Consider the following 21022-nt stretch of genomic DNA (forward strand, 5'->3'; position numbering starts at 1 on the left):
TTTCTTTCTGTTAGATAATAGGAAAAGACGGAGTGACCTTTGAAGGGACTGACCCACCATATATTCTATGACTCACGGAAGAAAACACAATTTGTAGATAAATCAGGAGAACCTGCTTTTCCGCTATGTCAAAGATAAAGCATCAGTTTGGAAATGTCAACTCTAAGTAAAATCTCTTTATTTCTTTGGTCAATTCAAGGGACGTGCTCATCTCTTAATCTTTTAAAATTAACCACATCCTTTATGCGATGTGCATACGCTAAGGAATAGTAGAGAGATGGAGTTTTCATTTTTACCAATTCAATTTAAATGCAAATGTTAACCACTCACATGATGCTACTGTGTACATAATTAAGCGTCATTATATACTACATGAATCATTTAGCAACCTTCCAAGAGCTGATCGACTATGTAAAACATACATTATCCTGACAAGCAGCCAAATGACGTATACTGCTGTCCTCATTAATGTTCCTTTTGTATTATAGGTCAACCGATTATGGGACAACCTATGAGAAGCTGAATGATAAAGTTGGGTTGAAAACAATTTTAAGCTATCTCTACGTGTGTCCTACCAACAAACGTAAGGTAAGAAATGTGTATCCAGCATGTGACTTATTCGTGATGTGACTTCTGTCGTGATTTGCTAACCTCTCTAGCCACCTAAAAATCCATTATGGGTCAGCTTGAAGAGATGCATAGATGAGCTGATGGATGATAAGGTGGTAAAATGTCTGACACATCATAATTTGCAGGTCAGCAGCTGTGACTGCAGGAGGGCAAGGGGAGGTATATCATTACCATTTCCCAAAGGCGACTACAGGAAATGAGTCTCGTTAGGTGGATGCTGCTGGTGCTCTGGTCAGACCAATCAATGGCCAAGCAGTGACAAGAATCAGAACAGGCCTTGACAAAATAGAAAAAAAGGAGAGATTTTCATTTGTTGTCCCCTGTTTTCCCCTAACATGGTATAGATAGATTACCTAGAATTGAAACAAATGCATTGTCTTACAGAAGGTTGGAAATTTCATTTCTAAAGTTTATTCAACCTACATACAAATGCCAGGATGAAGTTACTGTGAGAAAGAGCCTTGTAGATCAGCAAATACCACTCCCTAGTTTTACAGAGGACAAAACTAAGGTTTAAAAGAAGGAATGGTTTGTTCCCATTGCAGAGTTAGGGGTGCAACTGGGACTAGAAATCAGGTTTCTTGGTGGGCGGTCATAGTACTTTATACTGCTCCTATTATTACTCTTCTGAGAGAGATGTTATTTTCTTAGGAAGAAAATGTTTGCATTTAAATAAGAAAGATCTATTGGTCTCAGGAGGAGAGTTGTTTGGTCTTAAAGACTTGCATTGTCAAATTCTAAATTCTGACACAATTTCTAAGTGTTACATGAATTACATGAAATAGTAGTGTTCATCAGGAAATAGGAAAGTGCTATTCATTAATATGTCTGAAGCCACATTCTATTAGGAATCTGCACTGATACCTAGGTTCTCATTTCAGATCTGTCAGTAGTTACGGTTAGTGGCTTTGTGTAGGGTCTGCATTTTCTTATTCGGACTGTGAAAGGTGACGAGAACATCTCTAAACAGTTGTTTTCAACACTGGCTGCACATTCAAGGCACTGGGTGGTCCCCGAATGTGCAAGCCTTGGTCCCACCCTGTTGCTCTGGACTTCTGGTGTGTGTCTAGGATGAGAACCACTCATACACGTATAATGTTCCCTCCGGCTCTAAACATTTCAAGTTCTTCAATAGAAGCAGCATAATATATCAGTTGCCCATAGATTCTGTTCTGATGGCTTGAGTATAAACCCATCTAAGCCAATTAACAAGTGTACAACTATGGTAATTTACCTAATCTCTCCAAGTGCGGTGTCATCAAATTTAAAATAGGGGATAATTATAGTTCCTACCTCATGAGGGAGGTTGTGAGGATTATATGAAATAAGTCACTTCAAGTGTTTAGCACAGAGTAGTTAAGCTTAATCAGTGTTTTCTCTTCATTTTATTCTCCTTTTCTCACCTTCCTCCCCCTCCTTCTTCATATAATTATTGGAGGTAATAGTAGTGATTATCCTCTATAAATAGTGTTCATTAGAACTTTCTACAGCGATAGAAAAGTTTTTCTAAACTGTCCAATACTGTAGACACGAACTACTTGGGGCAACTGAGTATGTGAAATGTGGCAGGTATGACTGAGGAACTGGATTTTACATTATTTAATTTCAAGTAATTTAAATGTAAATACCATATTTGATTGATGGCCGCAGTATCACACAGCACAGTTCAGTCATGTCATCCTCGTATGTTTAGAAATATTCCCTGAACTTTCCTGTTGTCCCCTTACTGGCTGGTTGTTGGTCCATTGTCAACAATGACATGTAAACAGTTTTGATCTGCTGTATATAAATCTCCTAAATGGAGGAGCTGAACCTCTATCCTTTATTTTTACAATGAGCTTTAGCTATGTTTGTTGGCCTTGCATCAATTCTTGTAATCCCTATGGATTTTTCCTCTAGTTCACATTTTTAGTAAATTTTGTTTAGCAATCAGCGCGCTGTAGGCACCACAGGATACAAAGGGAAGTAAGCCAGCACTCTACCCTCAGAGGTCCTGTGTTCCCGTAATAAATGCGGTATGAATTCTCGTAACCGAGAGCTGCCTTGAGAGAGTTTCCGCCTCACCGGTGACTTTGGGTGAGTCACTTACATGTTCCCATTCGTAGGGTGACACAGGCCAAAACAAAGACATTTAGTGAGGAGACCTGGGAATCGTTCTCATCTAGTGACAATCTGCTTCAATGACACCATTAGAGAGGAATGTGATTTTAAAACATAGGATGTCAACTATTGCATATAAGCACAGCCTTTGCATTAGCAGCAGAAAAGGTCATGACCTAGTGATTCCAAGGTTGTTTGCAGGAGCAGGACTTGAAGAGTGGGACTGTGGCGTCCTGATGTAGCTCTTAAGAGTGGAAGGAAAGCGTAGACGGAATACAGCAAGGAGCCCTGCCGATGAGCCCGCTCTCGTCACTGGACCAGTGACCGCCGGGCTGCGTGCTCACTTCCTCTGCAGTTATCTGAGGGCCTGAAAGAGGGCGTTTGGCTGTGGGCAGTGTGCCGAAATCAAGACTTGAGAAAGAGAAGGCGTTGCCCATGACTGCCAGAGAACAGCCTCCTCTGGGTCAGGCACGTTCCAGAAGCAGAGTCAGGCCTGAGCTGTTTCAACCACAACGTTTGTGGGAGAACCGCAGAGAAGGGAGCTTTTCCTCTGCAGATGAACGAGGCCTCCAGGGTCACTTTCTGCGATGTTGATAGATTTAAGAAATATTGGAGGACGATGAAGGTCTTTACAATGGTGCAAAAAATCAATAAAGTTGCCATAACAGTGAATTTGTGTGCAGTTTTTCTACTTATGAGATGAATTTATCACCATGAGAAATGTATTTCTTCCCCCCAAAGGGACACAGTTGGACCAAAGAGATACTACCTGCACAACATATGAAAGTGTGAATATATTTCCCCAATCAGTGAGAATTTATGTTTAAAAAAGAGGGGAGGGGGGAAGCAGGAGGAGAAAGAGGAGAAGCAGCAGAGGAGGGTCAGGCTCTGCTAATTATGCAGGACAAAGACACTGAAGTTCCTTCCGGTTCTCCCAGGACTTCCGCACCCTCCAGTGGAAAGGCAGGCTCCTTTAAAGGGTTGCGTTATTTCTCTCAGTTCTCCAGGGTGCTATCGAACAAGTTAACATCTTTTGTACCAGATACTTCTATTTGCTTTTCACATCTGTGAGAGCAAATGGCATGAAACAGGCATCAGGGTAACTGTCATGCAGTCCCAGAAACCTGTTTTCCTTCCTGTTTTCATTGCTATTTTTAGCTGCTCGTGAGGACCAGAGCAGATCCTCAATCAGCACAACCCCGGCAGTGGGCATCGTGCCCTGGCTTTGCAGGCAGCTTGTTAGGGACATTACTGGGATCAGAGTCCAGAACAAAGCAGGCCCTTATTTACAGTTTAAATTGATGATCGCCCATTGGCTGTCTGCTGTAGGTTACAGCAGCTTTTCTTGGATAGGTCTGTTACAGTAAAACTGTAATGCGCTCACAGGTCAGGATAGATCATCTGGACTAGGAGACATAGAATTATCCTAGGTATATCCTAGCTCCCAGGTATTATCCTAGCTCCTGAATACTCTCTTGCAGGAAGACCCTGCCCCTGGCCTCTGATATATGAGGCGGGCTCAAAAGAACAAGGGTGGGGTGGATCCTAGTGGCAGAAGCAGACTTAGCTATCTGTCACTGTGTCTCCAAGGGAGAGCGCTCCCCGACCCCCAGTTCATGGCAGATCCCAGTGCCTGTTGGTGTCGTCAGTGGTTTATTGGATGTGTATATATATATATATATATATAATCTTCTGAGAGAAAAGATGATTTAAACTATGCCAGAAACAAACAGCTGAGATGTAGACGGTGATGAGAAGAACAACACATGTGTAGCAAAGAAAAAAAAATGCTGAAATTTCAGTCTCATTCTCACTGAGTTTATAATTATATCCTGCCTGAAAGGAAAACTTCTTTATACTCTGTGTGTATCTATCAGCAGTACCTTTCCCATTACCCCCAACCATCCTTAGTTGTTCTCCCTTCATGAGATGTTGTTAACATCTTCAAGGTTTGAAGAAGACAAAATCCCAGGTGGAATTTATTGGAAGAGAGAAGAAACGAGAAAGGGTTTTCTTTAAAGACTGGAGCAGCTCATCACTTAGTTGTTAGACCCTTGTATTCTCGGCATACGGTGTTTCCAGCAAAGGAAAAAAAAAAAAAACCTAGAGAATATTTGTTCTTTCTATTTCCCGTGCCCCTCCAACTCCTGTTGCTTCTCCTGTGTTGTCACCACTTCATTAGTGCTATTCCTGCAGAGAGAACCTTTCAAGACTTGCATCCTATAAATAGGACCCTCGTCCCCAGAACACATTGATCATTCTTTTGGGTCTCTTGGTACGTGCCAATATTAAACACTGTATTTTCTCCAGATGTTTAGGTTTTAATTACCATACTGTATGTGGCGCTTTCTAAATTAACATTTAATTATTGATCCCTTGCCTCCTCTCTTTATATCCTGGGCTTGCTTAATTCTTCTTCTCATTTGCTTGGGTGGTCTATATCATGTGTGTGACTTTTAGGAGCAAGAAAGAAGTGGGCAATAGAGTCTGCCAGCATCTCTTAGGGAAAATTATGGAATCACCGAATCAGAACCTAAGAGATGTTGGGCGTATTCCGATTCTGCTTTTCCACTTCATAGGCCTGGAAACCAAGTTCAAGAGAGTTTAGTGACTTGCCTGAGAGGTTGCGTGCAGCTGGAGAATGAAAAGCTAATATCATTAGACCTTTAAGGTAAACCTCAGATGCCACCTATTCCATAAAATCTAATCAATTCCACTAATGAGATTTTCTCACACCCTCTTACCTCCAAGGTATCTGTTTTTCTATTCTGGCGCTTTTCTCTTGCTTCTTTTTATTGACTATGCTATTACAGTTGTCCCAATTTCCCCCCCTTCCCCCCCTCCACCCAGCACCTCCCACTCCCTCAAGCAGTACCCCCACTAGTGTTCATGTCCATGGGACATTCACATAAGTTCTGTGGCTACTCCCTTTCCTATAGTGCACTTCACATCCCCATGGCTATTCTTTAACCACCTATTTGTACTTCTTAATCCCCTCGCATTTTTACCCATTCCCCCACACCCCTCTCCCTTCTCTTCTGATTATAGTTATTTTTGGCCACCTAACCCCCAGCCCTTTAGAATGCAAAGTCCTAGATGTTATTAAGCACTTTCATCAGCTGTGTAGCCACTAACAGGCACAGGGTGCTGGTATACAGTAGGCATCATAGCTGAGGATTCGAATTGAACTCAGGCTGGGTTTGGGGCTCCTAGGCTGGGCCTCAAAAAGGAAGAGTACCTTGTGAAAGCAGCTTTAACTCATTTATTTTCTCTAATTATAAAATTAATTATTTCAAGTGAATAAACAAAGATATTAAAAAATATATATCCCTGTAGGTTTTAGTCATTTCTAGGCCATGATGTAGAATGTTATCTTTTCCAGCCCAGGAGAACATGATTAATATTTAAAGGGCCAGGCCTTTGCATAGCACTCATCCGACATTATCTGCCGAGGCCACAGGGAGCCAGCATATTGTATAATACATCAAAGAGGGTGCCTGACGTCTCCCTTGCGGGCACCCAGCACTTGCTCACTCCACCCCAACTCTTTTATCTGTCCCTTGGTACACAAGATCATGCCTTTGCCTCTAATCTCTTAAAGATAATGTATGTTTCATTCATAAAGAAGCGTGATGCATGAACTCAGAGACATAGCGGTGATGGCATTTTCCAAACTTCAGAGCAAGGGACTTCTTTAGCAAGTGAGTGCTTACAACTTCCCTGTACTTAACCTGGGCAAGGATGGGTGAGGGAAGAGATTATCTCCTTTGATCCTTCCTGGGTGCAGCTGAGTGTTTAGACTGTTTCAGTCCAGGAAGCATTGTTCCATTCTCAAGCATTCTGAAGTAACATGAAATCCAAGAAAGTGTGCCACATCGACATGTTTTTCTTTGGGTGACTTTCTAACAGTCACTCAAGCCCCGGGTTTCAAACAAGTTACGGAATAATCAGTGCGAAGTGCGCTGTTTGAAACCGGGGCAGAGTGCCAGGAGCCACGCCCGCTAGCGAGCTCCCTCTGAGCCCCGTGGTGGCCGTGGGGAGCCCCCCAGGAACTCCTAGGCTCCATAGAACACAGTTGGGAGGAAACGCTGATCCAGTCCGTTCCTCCTCTGTATACTGTACAACGCCTCAATTGGCCAGGTACCTGATACTATTTTATACAGCCGAAGCACCTATGATAACATTCACAAATAAAAAAGCACAGTCCTTTTGATTTCAGCATAGTACATTACACAGTAGGTACCTTTACTGAATTGTATTGTGGCTAACACTATGTTAAAAAAATAAAAACAGAAAAGGCAGCTCACAATATGCCTGGTGTCTCAGAACTGATCAGGTTAACTAGTAGTTTACTGTTTTATTTCATGTAGCTTTAAGTAATACTGAATACTTTTATGCTGGAAAGAAGCCTCTTGCATAATTAATATCACATATTTGTATTCCTTATTTGTATGATATTATATCTATCACATATAATAAACATCCATATGTTAAATATTAATCATGAGCTGCTGATCTTAAAAAACTAAGTCATATTCATATGAGGATCAAGTTTATATGATTTGATATTATAACTCAGAATTTCATTAGCCACATTTATGTTTAAAAAATATAGGTAGTGGCTGGATAAATAGATAGATATTACAAAGATGTCAGATGAATCCTCAGATCAACATTTCTTTTTAAGTTTAGATAATGCCTTTTGGTTGGCTTCAGATGGTATTTCTTCTTTACCAAGTGGTAGGAAAAAATACATAAAACCTTGTGTTTTGGATATATTCCTTTTTAACAAATGAAGTTACTCAGTATAGAGATAGCCCATATTGGTCTCCAAATATTTGTGAAGCCTGGCTGAGCTGGAAGCTGCGTGTGACTCCTACTACTGATGGAGTAATCAGGGGTGGGTTACCCCTGCGGCCTGGGGAGCAGACGTTCTCCCAGAGGAAAGGCAGCCTGGGAAGAGGCTGATTCTTCTTCAGCTATGCATCATAATAGACTCCCTGCCTTACTTAACCTTCTCTGGGGAGCAGGCTTACAAATTTAGTTATCTGTTCCCTACATACGTATTTATTTTTGCCTCATCATCTGTCTTTGTTAGAACTGGTATTCTCCGCAGCCTGGCTGGCCTGATGTTAAATGCCCATCCATTACCCTTTTATGAAGGTCAAATGCATTATCTCAGGTTGGTTCCAAGTTACGCTCTGCTGTCGAAAATGGTCAGAGGTCTTTTCAACATTCTGGTCTGTTTGCTTCCAGCATACTCCCTGTGGTTTCTCAGAGGTTTCCATCATCCGGTGTTTGACATACTGTATCTAGAACATTTGTTTCTGGCGAATAGCCCATGCAGCTCTCATGATTGATGGAGATGGATACCGGCCGCTCCAGGAAACTCGCCATATTCACTAGGGTGGGGATGTTCTACTGCAGTATCAGACCTGCCCCATGCTTTCTCTTGGTGCTGTCCTGAAAAACAAAGTTAAGGTCGATGCATCTTTAATAAAACGACTTTTTAATTTTCTTCCCTGGAGAAGTTAAGAGAGTACCACCAGCCTGGGAGGTTAAGTTGCTTCCGTGTGTACATACTTTTTTCTGGCCTGACTTTCTCTTGACCAAATCTTCTTTCGGGGCTTTTGTCCCTCTGCTCTGCTAGGCATCCTCCTCCTGTTGCACTGGGTCGCTAACTCCATGCTTTTTATTCCGTGTCCCTCCAAGTCAACTGCTTCAGATGACTTTCACGGAACAAAATACTATAGCTTGTAGGCAACAGGATGGGCTTGGATCCTCTAGGTGTAAAGACCTGCGGTGTGATAGGCGGTTTGATGATGGGGAAGAGCCATCTCTTCTCTGACTGCTTGGGGCTGTGTGTGTTTGTTTGGGGACTAGAATCCTAAGCATTGCTGTGATTGAAAGCATCTGCCACCAAGAAATGAGCATGCCTGTACAGGAGAAAAGGACAATGAATCCAAAACATAAAGAGTGGGGAAAATAAAACACCCCGAACACACAACCTCTCACAGATAAGAAAAGAGATGTATGGGAGGAAAGGCACAGATGTTAAGCCAAGAGGGAAGATGGCAGAGATACTGCAAAGCATGGGAAGTAACAAAACAGTGATGACAGAAAGCTAATACAAAGAGTACAATGAAGACGTAGGTAGAAGAAAAAGAAATAATGAAATCATAAATATTTTCAGCAGTAGGTTTAGAATCTCCCGAGATCCTGCAGAGAGAGGAAGTCCGATTTACCAGGAACTTATTAAGACTTTCAGAAGGAGTACTATTTGCCCTTATCTCTCTGTTCTTCCTGAGGGCTTTCAAAGGGGTAAAAGATGTTGATGGCCGTGGCTGAGATTAGTTTTGCCAGGAAGGAAAGCACAATTATGACTCAAGTGTGGGGGAGTGGCAGGCCTAGACCTGGGCTCCCCAGCTCCCCAGAATTAAGTATCATTGCCTCTGCCTGTGATTAATGAACGTCTGTCTTGTAAGGTTCTCTCCCCCATCCCTCTGGGGAATGGCCTCTCCTACTGATGTGTACTTTCTGCATGTGTTAGGCGTACCAGCTCAGCACCTATTTGCAGTCACTGTGGAGCTACACTTTGTCTTTGGAAGGTAGTCATTGTGAATTTCAGCCTGGCGGAGTCATTAGTTCTGGCGTCACGGTTAATAGAATGGACCCTGGAGCCAGTCCGCCTCACTTTACATTCCAGCTAAGCCACATACTAGTTGTAAGTCTTTAGACAAAGTTTTATTTGTTGCTTTTTCTGTTATTAACCTCTCCATGATAGTTTTCTTATCTGTAAAATAAAATACAATGATTGTTTCAACATCAGAAGGTAGCTATGAAAGGAGTCAAAACAAGCCAAGAACAGTGCGGAACTCATAGCCAGCGTTCGAAAAATGTTAGTCTCATTATCATCATTATCATCCGTTTCAAATTATATGGTCATGCCTTGTGCCATCATTCGTCAAATCAACCAAATTTGTTAAATGTGTATATTGTGGCAGATCCTTGTTAAGAATTAGGAAGCGGCATAGAAATATAAGACAGCGTCTTCTCTTTTAAGGATGTGCAATTTGGTAGAGGAGATGGATGGGGAAACAGTCAGCTTCAGGACAGACTGTATGCATCATAATAGGTGTGTACACAGAACTCTGTCTTTGGGGACTCAAGGAAGCCTTCACAGAGAAGCAGGTATTTATCAACTTGAGGAGAAAGAAATGAAAACTATTTTTCAGTGCATGTGTGGTGAGAAACCAGTGTTCACAGACTACAGTGCATGATGTAGCCTTGATTGATTTGCCAATAATAATCATGTGCCTATTTTGACTGTTAAACTATGCTAATTTCCATTCATATGACTATACTGACTAATTAGACTTAAAAAAAATCCAGTCTCCATGATCCAATTATGTTATAATTCTAACATAATAGCACAATTTCTTTTCAATTGCTATAAATTTTTTTTCCTGTGTTGCTTATAAAATCAATAAATGAGCAGTGGTAACATTATTAAGATTAAATTAGTAAAACTAAAACTTGCCTTATGGCTTGAGGTATTCAACATTTATCTTAAGTAATTATTGGTCAATTAGAAGTATTGATGAGATTTGGAGGTGAACTTTAAGAAGAACTCAATCAACACATTTTATTGAAGATCTTATCTGTGCCCAGTTCTTTGCAAGCACATTGGTGAATATTTCTTAAAAAGCATGAACCTTGTCTCGCCCTTATATAGCCTACTAGCTGCTGCAGGGATGCAATTGAAGAACAACATAAGACAGAAGATGCTGAGTGATTTGTGTCAATAACATGACCGTATCATTTGAAACAGATAATGACAACAACGAAATCAACATTTTTCGAATGCTGGCTCTGAGTCAGGCACTGTTCTTGGCTTGTTTTGACTCCTTTAATACCTGCCGTTTGGTACTGACACAGTATCATCAGATGACATGCCAGGGTTTGGAGAGGACTGGAGGCTGGGATAGTCAGGAATCAGCACGGCAAGGGCTTAGAGTGCCCAACGTAGCAGGCCGGGACGACATTCCCAACAGAAGGATGTAATTTAGGTGAACCAACACTATTGAGTGCTCGGCGATAGAGACACAAATGTGCATAAAACAGGGCCCTGTGTTCGAAGATGGGGAGACGGAAGGGAGAGGTGTGTAAGTGGAAGTGAGCTTGGGGTGCACGTTGGTACAGGTACTGTGCCTTTCGTTTCCTGAAATTTTAATAATTTGATAACATATATTACATGTCCTGCTCTTTGGCATCCTAAAACTTCTCCTTTGACAGACAGTTTATTCTAATGGTTAATTTAGAAAATATAGTCCCATTGAACTTACTGAGTGCTAGGAGAGGGCCACATCAGGGCAGTAGGTAAACATTGGGGATCATGAGGACGGGAGAAGCACGGGGCCAAAGAAGGTGATGAGAGAAACAGTCAAGCATTTGTGGGGGATCAGGAGGGGAGGGGCTCCTTGTGTTTCCGTGACTAGTAGCTCATCTTCCCCCACCCCTACTTCCTAAAAGTGGCCCAAATTCCCTTGAAAGATCGAATAGCTAGAACTTATTAAATACTGATGCCTTCTCTTTCAGCAAACCCCAATTTTACTAGGCTGATTGTAGCTTCGGGAGCCAAACCACCCATCTGGCTTGACTCAAAGAATTACCCTGTTTAAATTCCAGAGCCTGTCCAGGAAGAGAGCCGAACTAGTGCTCGGGAAAAAGATGTTGGGTCTTAGGAAGGCACTTGTCTGATACTGGAAAGTCTACTTTCTTCTGAATGTACATTATGTGGTGTGTTTGTGTGTGTGTCCAGCCCTTATGTTTTATTAATGCATTATTTAACCAGCAGATTTACATATTTTTTTGACTAGCTAATACTGTCTTTGTTTCTTGGGCCCAAGGCCTCTGTGATTCCATTTGGAAGTATACTGCTGACATTTACCAACTCCCACCAAGGAATCAGTCAATTACCACCATAGATGCCCATTGTTTCCAGAGAGCTGACCTTCACCCCTAGGCACCAATTAAAATCTATTGCTTTTTATGCCTGCAGTGCTTGCTGTAATTCTGGCGCAATGCCCAGTAAAACTGGTGGGATTCATTCTTCTTTGTCCTAGTCTTCTTATTTTTCTTTTCAAAACAAGAAGAGAGTGACTTGCAAATGGAAATGCATGCTTTCTCTAGAAGAAAAAGGGGCAGACGACTGGAGTTAACAATGGTTTTCAGTTAAATCACCTTATGTAGCTACACAAATGAAGACACTACATAAATAAAATAATTAGGCAAAATTTGGGACATCGCCTGCAGGTTTATCCCAGATTCACATATTAGCAGAGCGCTCCAGTTACATGATGGTGATTCGTTGCTAAGTGCACGGCCATTCTGCCCTGTGCGTAGCTGGCCTGCTGAGCAGCAAGCTGATAGAGACCAAAGTCCCTAAGAATGGAAGTCAGACATGCAGCCCTCTGCATGCCAAGTCATATGAGGTACTAGCACAGTGCTAGATGGTAGCTGTTAGGTAAACAAAAGTTTCTTTTTATAATGGAATTTGAGATCAGGACATCTAGAGCTGGAAGTAGTTTGTCTGTGATCACAGATGTTCACCCTAACATGATTACTGTTTTCATTTGGCAGACCTGTAGCCTGAAGATGTGCTAATTCAGGGGAAGGAACGCCGGAGTGTATTGAGATGTATCATCTCCTCTGTAGCTCTTTTTACTCCTGGCTTCTGTTGTCATCTTTTGTTGTGCTGGGGGTATGCTGCTGCTGACATTTTAATGGAATTTGAAGCCAAATTCTACTGACCCAGTAATTTTAGCAGAAATGACCATAGTGTGAGCACAATGGACCAGGAAGAAGGTCGGCTATACTCAGATTGAGAAGAGAAGTCCCGATTTGCTAAAAGGCAATGGAGCTTGAAATTTGCCTTTCCCTGTTTAGTTTAAAATTCCAGATCTAAGCAGGTTAAAGCTCGATAGGAAGCACGGTCCTCTTGTAGAAATAGCCTCATCCTCCCACCTTCCCCCTGCACCGCTATTGCGAACAGCAGGGCTGATGGAACGCAGCTCATTCTTTGGTCTGCAGAGAAAATGGTCCCTGCAGTTGCATTACCCTCCTCCCCCTGTTATCCCTCTTTACTATTTGAAATTTTATAGATTTCTGAAGATAACGCTTGTATGAGGGATTCAAATTTCCCAAGGGCCACAACATTTCACATTTCCCACCCACAACTCTTGGTTCAGCCTGGGAATGTAAGGCAGTGAGTGGGAAGTTGTCTGGCTCCCTGGAGACCCATTAGCCAGCAACCAGTGGGAACTGGTTACACTCATATGCTAAGACCCAGAAGATTATTGAACCCAAACCATTTGGGTCTGATTGGTGACATATAAAGTTTCGCCTATGTTTCATTATGTTCCTCCCACAGAAACCCAACTCAGGGGAATAACAAAGAAAGATGTGGGAGAGAATGGTGTTGAAATTGAATATTACCTGGCTACAACTACTTAGTTTGTTTCTTCTTTGATTTTCTTTCCTTATTCCCTCCCTTCCCTTCCTTCCTTCCCTCCCCTTTTCCTTTCTTTCTTCTTTCTCTCCCAAAGTTCATTTATATGAAAGAGAGAGTACCACCTTATATATTTAAAGCAGAATATATTTTCAAAATGCTTGCAAAAGTGTGTATGTATGTAACCGTCTCATTTTATAAAAACCCCGCGAGGTGGGGAGGGCTCAGATCTTCGCGTTCTGGCCTATGTCCCCACTTTCACAGTTAACCATTTTCCAAACGTCACTCCAGTTTTCTCGTCTGGGAGGGTTACTTTTTACTAGCATTCTTGAGGCCAAGGGCTGATTTCTTTGTAAACCTTTAATAAAGTTCATGTTTCAAATGTGGCTCACATAATCTCAGATAAAATGCAAAGCACCAAGGAAATGTAAAGGCAAACCATATGCCGCCTTTTAAGTCAGCTTGTGTAAAATCATTCAGCCTCCCGCGTGTCATTTCGGGAGAAGAGCCTCGGCACCTGTACAGGCTAAGCCTGATGCTTCTCCAAATCTGAAGAGGATTCCATAGAGCGGGTCTAAAAAAACCCCTTCATCTTAACCCCCGGCCTCCGTGCTGGCTCCCAGTGGGAACCCAACAATTACTTATTTAAAAAATGAGTGAAAAACATGAATGAATGGGCAAGTGAGTAAATCACAGGAAGTTTGGGAATAGTTTTTCTTCCTCAATATTTCAAAGATTAGAGTGCCAGAAATACTCAGCACAGATTGGACAAAATGACCCTCATAGTACTTTTCAGGTCTATATTATCATTCCCCTGACTGGCCCTGTTCCTGTCACGACTCTGAGCTGCCCTGGTGGCCCAGGGGGCCCCCTCTGATTATTCACAGTGTGTATTCGTGCACTCTGGGGCATTCTTTCCCACCGTAGGGCACGCACGTCAGACATGCATCTAGCTGCTCGTCCACCAGTGGCCAGTGACGTGAGCAAGACAGCTTGGCCAACGTTTGGTGCGAGGATCGGCTTGGAGGTAGATTCCTCGGTCCAAATCATGCTCGTTGGAGGAATGCCAGCTGAGCAGTGGTTCTCCCATCATTGCACGGACATGCTGGGCGGGTCCTGTTCTTCTCCTTGCCGACTTTCATTCGTGGGTTCTGATTACACCTGTGACTGTCATAGCCTTTAGTCCTGGACCATCCCATCACCACATCTCTAGGCACCCACTTTTCTGGAGGAGTTATTAGTCCTTCTCAGTTTCCTAGGAAGCAGATCCTCTTCTCTGTGGCATCAGCAGAAAAATACTACAACTAAAAATAAAGACATTGCGTTCATCTGTTCAGATGGCACATGTGGACCCCAGTGAATAAACTCCTCCCCGCCCTCTTGTTTTTGTTTTTCTCTCCACATCAGATGCATAAAGGAAACTATTAAAACTATGAGAGGGAGAGATGTAAAGAGAAGTAGCAGAAAGGAAATTGCTTAAACTAGATCTAAATTGGAACTAGTAATCTCTCTTTGCCTCTTGGGCTCCGTGCTGCTTGAAGTATCCCAGACTCACACTTCTGAAAGAAGAAATAGAGCAGCATGCGCCTTGCTGCTCAGGTCAGTGATTATAGCAAAGTGGAAGCTGGAAGATACACATATGAGAAATGTACTGAGAGCATTACCCTGCGTGATGGTAGTTGATGCAGAAACCGAACAGAACAAAACCTGAAATCAGCCATGTGAGTACCGTAAACTCCATTTTAATGTTGAGAAAACTAAGGCTCAGAGTGGGTGGTCCAGGCCGTGCAGCTGCTAACTGCACAAGGACAGGGCAACATGGGATTTCCCCGCTTCCTGGTTAACCAGCAGAGTCTCTCCAGGGCCACAGTTATCTCCCCCAAGGCCGTGAGAGATAGTAGCATCCACTCAATGAAGTGAGCAGTAAGGGTAGTTCTGTCCGTTAGCCTTTTATAGAGGAGTGTCATAGCTTGAATGTTTTTATATCTTTGGATTTCCCTGATATGTACGAATATCCTGAAAGATATGTTTACCTGCCTTTCAGAGATTGGTGGAATGAAGTGTCCAAATTAGTCCTGAGGTTCCTAACCCTAAACCTCAGTCTATGTGAGAGTCATATCAAGAAGCCCTGAGAATCTGCATTTTAACAGCAGATACCACCCCTCCATCTCCCCATAGTTCTGCCGCAGGTAGACCTAAGATTACGCTTCACTGAGCAGAGGTGAGCTATACTAACAGTAGGTATCATTTTTTCAGTGAACCTCTTGGTTTCATTTTTCTTTATAAAAATAAAGTAAGTCAGTCCATCTTTTGGTGTTGGTGATGCAAGTATAAAATATTGTTATGTGTTTGGAAGCGGCTGCCCTCTGCTGGACAGTGGGAACTTTGATTGAAACTTCTCCATTTGTCTCTGACTGACATTAATATAGGGTTCACTATTCCTCTCACAGAAGGACAACTGTATTATGTATTTGACCGCCGAGTAGGGAAAAGTTCAAGGGCATGTAGACGTGCTCAGGGTATCTTTAAGATGAAAGGACGTGGGGTAGCCACAGCCTTTCAGAGTGAATCAGGAAAGCTCAGGGTGCAGGCAGCATGCCCCATCCCCTTCTGCTCTTCTACCTAGGAGTGAAGTAAGTAGGGGCTGGAATAAGTAATTCTCAGTTACTTCAGGGTATAGAGGTGCTTACTAGCAATTTAACTTTGCAGAGTGGTGGGAGGCTACTGTTACAAACTTTTCAAAGACATTTATTAAGCTCAGGGAGGGGTGCTTCTTGAAAAATATTTTTTTGAGTGTTTCACTCCATTATTCCAGGGTTCTAACTTCATTTCTTTTCCCAGCAAGTGGCTCTGTCGCAGTATGGAACACAGGCAGCCCACACAGGTTTATTAGATACAAAGTGCTATTCAAAGACTCTATGAGAGAGAAACATGAAACAAATGCAGTATTTTTTTTTTGAAAACCAGATTGGGGGATACATTCTAACATGTGTCTTTGTCTGAAAGATGAGTGAAGGGAGTGAGTGAACTCACTGCTTTGAGTTTACAGCAATGAGAGGATAGTTTTAAGGAGGCATGGACATGTGAGGTCTCACTTTATCACTGAGCTTGAACTCTTCCCCATCTCCCCAAAGAAAGGTGGTACTTAAAATGAATACATTGTATTTCATGACTGTGATGCCTTCTTTCCCCCACCGACAAACTCTCGATGAGTGAAATAAAAGCAAAGGCAGAAAGGATGCCATTTGGAAAGAGACAGACATGAATGCACAGAGGGGCAGGTGCCCGTGTCAGCCTACAAAACAGAATGGAGATTTTGATCAGAATGACAGGGAGTCTGTGAAGGCTGGAGAGCACACGGAAGAATGCATGGTTTGGATACATCAGATGCCCCTTTCCAGTCCCTTCTTTTGTTCTCGGCAGCTCAGCCTTCCTCTGCCCAGCACTGCCAAAGCCTGGCTGCCACTCGACTGCATTCTGCAGTGTAGCTGTCAAGTCTTTCAAGTTCCTGCAGTGACAAGTGGCACTGGACAGGGGGATTCTGGCACGAAGAGAGGCCCTTCCTGGGAGACCAGTGAGGATCGGATCCTGCTGCCTTCTCCAAAGGGCATCCGGGTTGCAGAGCCTCTCGGCCAAGAGGAGAGTGAGTTCCTTCATGCCCAGCACCTCTGTCCCTGTGCCAAGCCAAGGGCAAGCTTCATTTCTGATATCCTGGAACTTGGAGGAGACTTTTAGTCTGGGAGGCCTTTTTAAAAAATTGTTTCCCTACATAGCTCCTTCCTTTCCCATCAAAAAAAGGAAGGAAAAAAGGAAGGAAGGAAGGACGGAAGGAAGGAAAGGAAGGAGGGAGGGAGGGAGGAAATGCTCCTTGGCTAGAAAGAAAGTATGCAGGGACTGAGTCTGAGTCTGATGACTTGGCTGCAAGCCCACATCTTGTGTTCTTTACAGCTGGCAATGAAAGGGACAACTGCTTCGGAACCCTCTCAGCTTTTCTCCGAATAAGTTCAATATCTTATTTATTTATTTACTTACTTACTTACTTACTTATTGTGCTCTTCTGGTTTAGCTCTAAAATTTTGTGGGGAAACAAGAAGAAGCAGTGGGATTTCTCTAGGTGGCAGTGGGAAGGGGCAAGATGAATCAAGGGACATGGTAACTCCATCCTACCTGGATTTAGGTGATGCCAAAATGTGGTTGAGGCAGCCAGTGTCTGCTCAAATCTCGGTCGTAGGGACACTGGTGTGCATGTGTAAGGATGTACCTCTCAGAGCAATGGCGGTGATCATGTGGACGAGCGGTGCGGTGAACGTGAAGTGGAACACACACGAGGCACCTCTCGGACACCTTTGAGTCCTGATTACGTACCAGACACAGGTTCTCTTCCAGAGTATGAAGTTTGTTTGTCTCTTGTGAACTCAAAATCCATTGGACATTTCATTCTCAAATGCCTTTTGTAGGGGGAAAAAACACCTCTATGTCCAATTGCAGAGAGGGAGGAATTTTTCCCCACATGAAGGTGGTTTACACCTGCTGTTTCAGGGAAGGGGCAGATGGTCCTCTTTAAGACAAGTATGGGCTACAGGGACTGGTCTTAGAAAAACTAAAGCCCAGAGGGATCTGAACCATTTGTTCTGAGTCACAGGAGATTGTTTCATTTAAGAACCGGTTTGAATCTTGAACATCTTATTTCATCTGGAAAATGGGGAAAGTACTCATTATTCTGCCTCTCAGGACACCTGGGAGAGTACAATGCAACCGTATACGGACAGATGCATCAATATTTGAAAAATAAGTTTCACATGTACAAGATCCATATTATTTATAGTTATTTTCAAGAAAACTTTTTGGGAAAATGCCACTATAGGGAAAGAGGGTAGGCTCTACATGGAGGAGGTGTTAGTTGAGATATGGAGAAATGTGTGTATGGGGGTGGGGTGGGAGTAGGAAGGAGATTCCTCTAGGATTACACCTTGCAGTCATTTATTTATGTGCTTGGCTTTTGCAAAATGTGCAAAGTGCCTCCTACAGAACAGAGGGAATTTCAGAAATAGAGCTAAGGTCGCTAATGGGATAAAGGCAACAGAGTCTTCTGATTTTCGTTACTAGCTAAGAAAAGCCATCAAGGCATCCATTCATCACTTTGCCTTAAAATGCTCTTCTCTGAGGTCCCTTCAAAGCCACACAGTTATGGGTGCCACTATTTCTCCATCTCCGAAGAGGAGATGTAACATGTATCAAGGTAACGTGTACCTCGTTAGCTCATTGCAATGGGGGTGAGGACCAGGAAATCACAATACAGAAGGTTGCATATTTATTGAGCTGAATTCAGTATTTTAATACTGCATTTCTGGGGAGGAAGCTTGGCAGAGGGTGTGATTAACCCCTGCAGGACAGGCCTTTAAAAACCCAGTGGAAGAGAAAAGTTTTGAGCTAGATCTTGGAAAATGAAAAGACTTAGAGAACACTTTGACATTGCAAGCTAAAGGTGGATGCACTGCAGATGACAGCGGAGGCTCACTGTACATGTTCTCGGAATGACTGAGCTCCAGAAACTCTGTTTTGACCCAAAAGGAGTTGGAGCTCAGCAGTTGGTATATTATTATTGTCAGAGGAGCCCAAGAAGACAGCCTGGGAAGAGGCTTTGGTGTCACGCTGCCTGGTGAAATGCAATTACTTGGGATGGAATCTGGCCAGGGCGATTGCTGTTAATATCACTAGTCTTGCAGAAAGTTTCCAGGGAGCCTTAATGACTCTGAGTGGTCAGGACCTCAGTTTTACATGTCAGTGAAAAGCCTGCAAAACCACAAGCAGAAACCATCAGCCAAAAGAAATCGCTGTTCTTGCATAGATCTGCAAGCTCACAACATCTGAGACCAAAGCGGGGGAGGGTGGGGAGCGCCAGGAGACAGTAGGACCTTCCGGCTTTTGGGGAGAGATGTAAACCAGAGTCCCAATGCTTAGTCAGTGAAACACTTTATTATGTCATGTCTTAGGTGCCATTTAAACTGAAGTTTACATTTTCAAAAGGGGCAGCTTCCCATTCAATGTTGCGATTTGGTCTCTATCCAGGCACAAACATTAGGAGAGCATTTTTTATATCCAGCCCTGCATCTTCATAACTGATGGGATCCTCGCTCCCTTGCTTCTTTCCTTACTTCTTGCTCCAAAGCAGATCATCATGTTAGCAGGAAACCTTTTTATAGTGTCGTTGACCTACATTACAGAACAAGCCAAGCAGCTACAGAAGTAATCTGAAGAAAGATGAGAAAGAAAGGGAAAATGCGTTGGGTTCCCCTGAGTTAATCTCATTGTGCTGAATTTCCAAGAGAGGTAGGATGGTAAACATATGTGCTTTTCTCCCATGCCTTTATAGATATTCCATTCAGGACTATGAAAATTAAAATACAGTGTCGCATCTCCACTTATAGCATGATAGTAAGTGAAGGGGACAGGATGTTGAAAAGAGCCAAGCGATTATGCTTTTGTCATGAGTAATAAGGAAGGTGGAGTTTTCTTCCTTATTTTAAAGGCCTCCTTTCCCATCGGACGAACTCTAGTCCCACAGGACTTCGCTTGCTGTATAATTTGTAGTTTCACTATTGTTCTGAATACACAAGTGGAGAGGTTACTCCACGAAGCGCTACTTTCTTTATTTCCTTTAGATTATTGTGAAACGTGAAACATAGACAGTTTTTCTGGATGTATACATGTGTGTATGTCCAGAAAAAAATTAATAAATGCCCTACCCAGATGGCACATGACTATATAAATAAGTACACTATCTGAATGACAAGCCAATCTCGAGGATGAGTGGCCTTGGGCAACTTCTCTGATCTTCCTGGCTTGTGGGAATAAAATACTGAGCATCGTAGGATTACTTTTTTAAATGCACTAAGTGGATAGTAACCTTAAGATCTCATATAAATGCTATGTGGGTCCTTTCTACTTAATATATTCTAGTTCTTTGATGTCTACTACAATCTGTTCTCTTTACTTGACCTTTACTTTGTAAAACGAAGTCATAATTTCCAGCTGCTGGCTTTCTGCATGGGGGCCCTGAAGGTAATAGATTTCAAACCTGATAAGACTGAGGCATACACTTCATCAAGGAATAAGTTAATCCTTTGAAATCTCCACAGTTCTATACCATCTTTCTCAGGCTTTCTGATACTTGTTTGATAATATCCTTTCATCAAATGATTCGTTATCTCTAAACACCATTTTAGTCTAATTTGCAGCTATGATGTCCATTAGCAAGTGATTACAGTGAATGAACTTAAGTGCTATATATTGAAATAAAATACCTTTTCAAGCCCTTTGGAAGGCCTGGGGAGCCATTAATCTGTAATGCTCAGGAAAGCTTAAAAGGTTATGACAATTGGATCCTGAGGTTGATACAAATGGTTTTGAAATTTAATTTCTTATATTTATAGTTTGCACATAACCTTAGGGCATTAATGAAAGGTCATTCTGGGAATACTGAATGACCAAGAGCTGCTTTGCGAAAGTAAACATAAATGAATACCCTTTTCTTGGAGCACTTGTATCCCATGGGTTATCTATCTTTAGAAACAAGGAGATTTCTCAAAACCCATGATTTAATTCTGAGTACGCCTCTGTGAGTGGGGAGGCTAGGGGGTCGCTGTAATATGATATCTTTGTTAAAAAATCCACATGTTTCAATGTCCCTTGTGGGTGCACCATGCTGGGGGATTTCAGTGTTCTATTTAACTGAATTTTCTAGATAACTGAAGCATATCTTTAGAAGGCCATAGTGCCTTT

At 42.5% G+C, this 21022-nt stretch overlaps 1 protein-coding gene across 3 annotated transcripts in view; it reads left to right on the top strand.

Moving 5' to 3' along the window:
- Positions 1 to 21022, top strand: part of SORCS1 (sortilin related VPS10 domain containing receptor 1) — a 480154-nt gene that overhangs the window by 253540 nt on the left and 205592 nt on the right. For all 3 annotated transcript variants that reach the window (XM_053922501.1, XM_053922500.1, XM_053922502.2), the window contains exon 3: positions 489 to 588. In XM_053922501.1, coding sequence (XP_053778476.1) covers positions 489 to 588 — 100 coding nt within the window. The remainder of the gene's footprint in view (positions 1 to 488; positions 589 to 21022) is intronic.

Source organism: Desmodus rotundus, chromosome 4, assembly GCF_022682495.2.
Source record: "Desmodus rotundus isolate HL8 chromosome 4, HLdesRot8A.1, whole genome shotgun sequence".
Taxonomy (NCBI): Eukaryota; Metazoa; Chordata; class Mammalia; order Chiroptera; family Phyllostomidae; genus Desmodus; species Desmodus rotundus.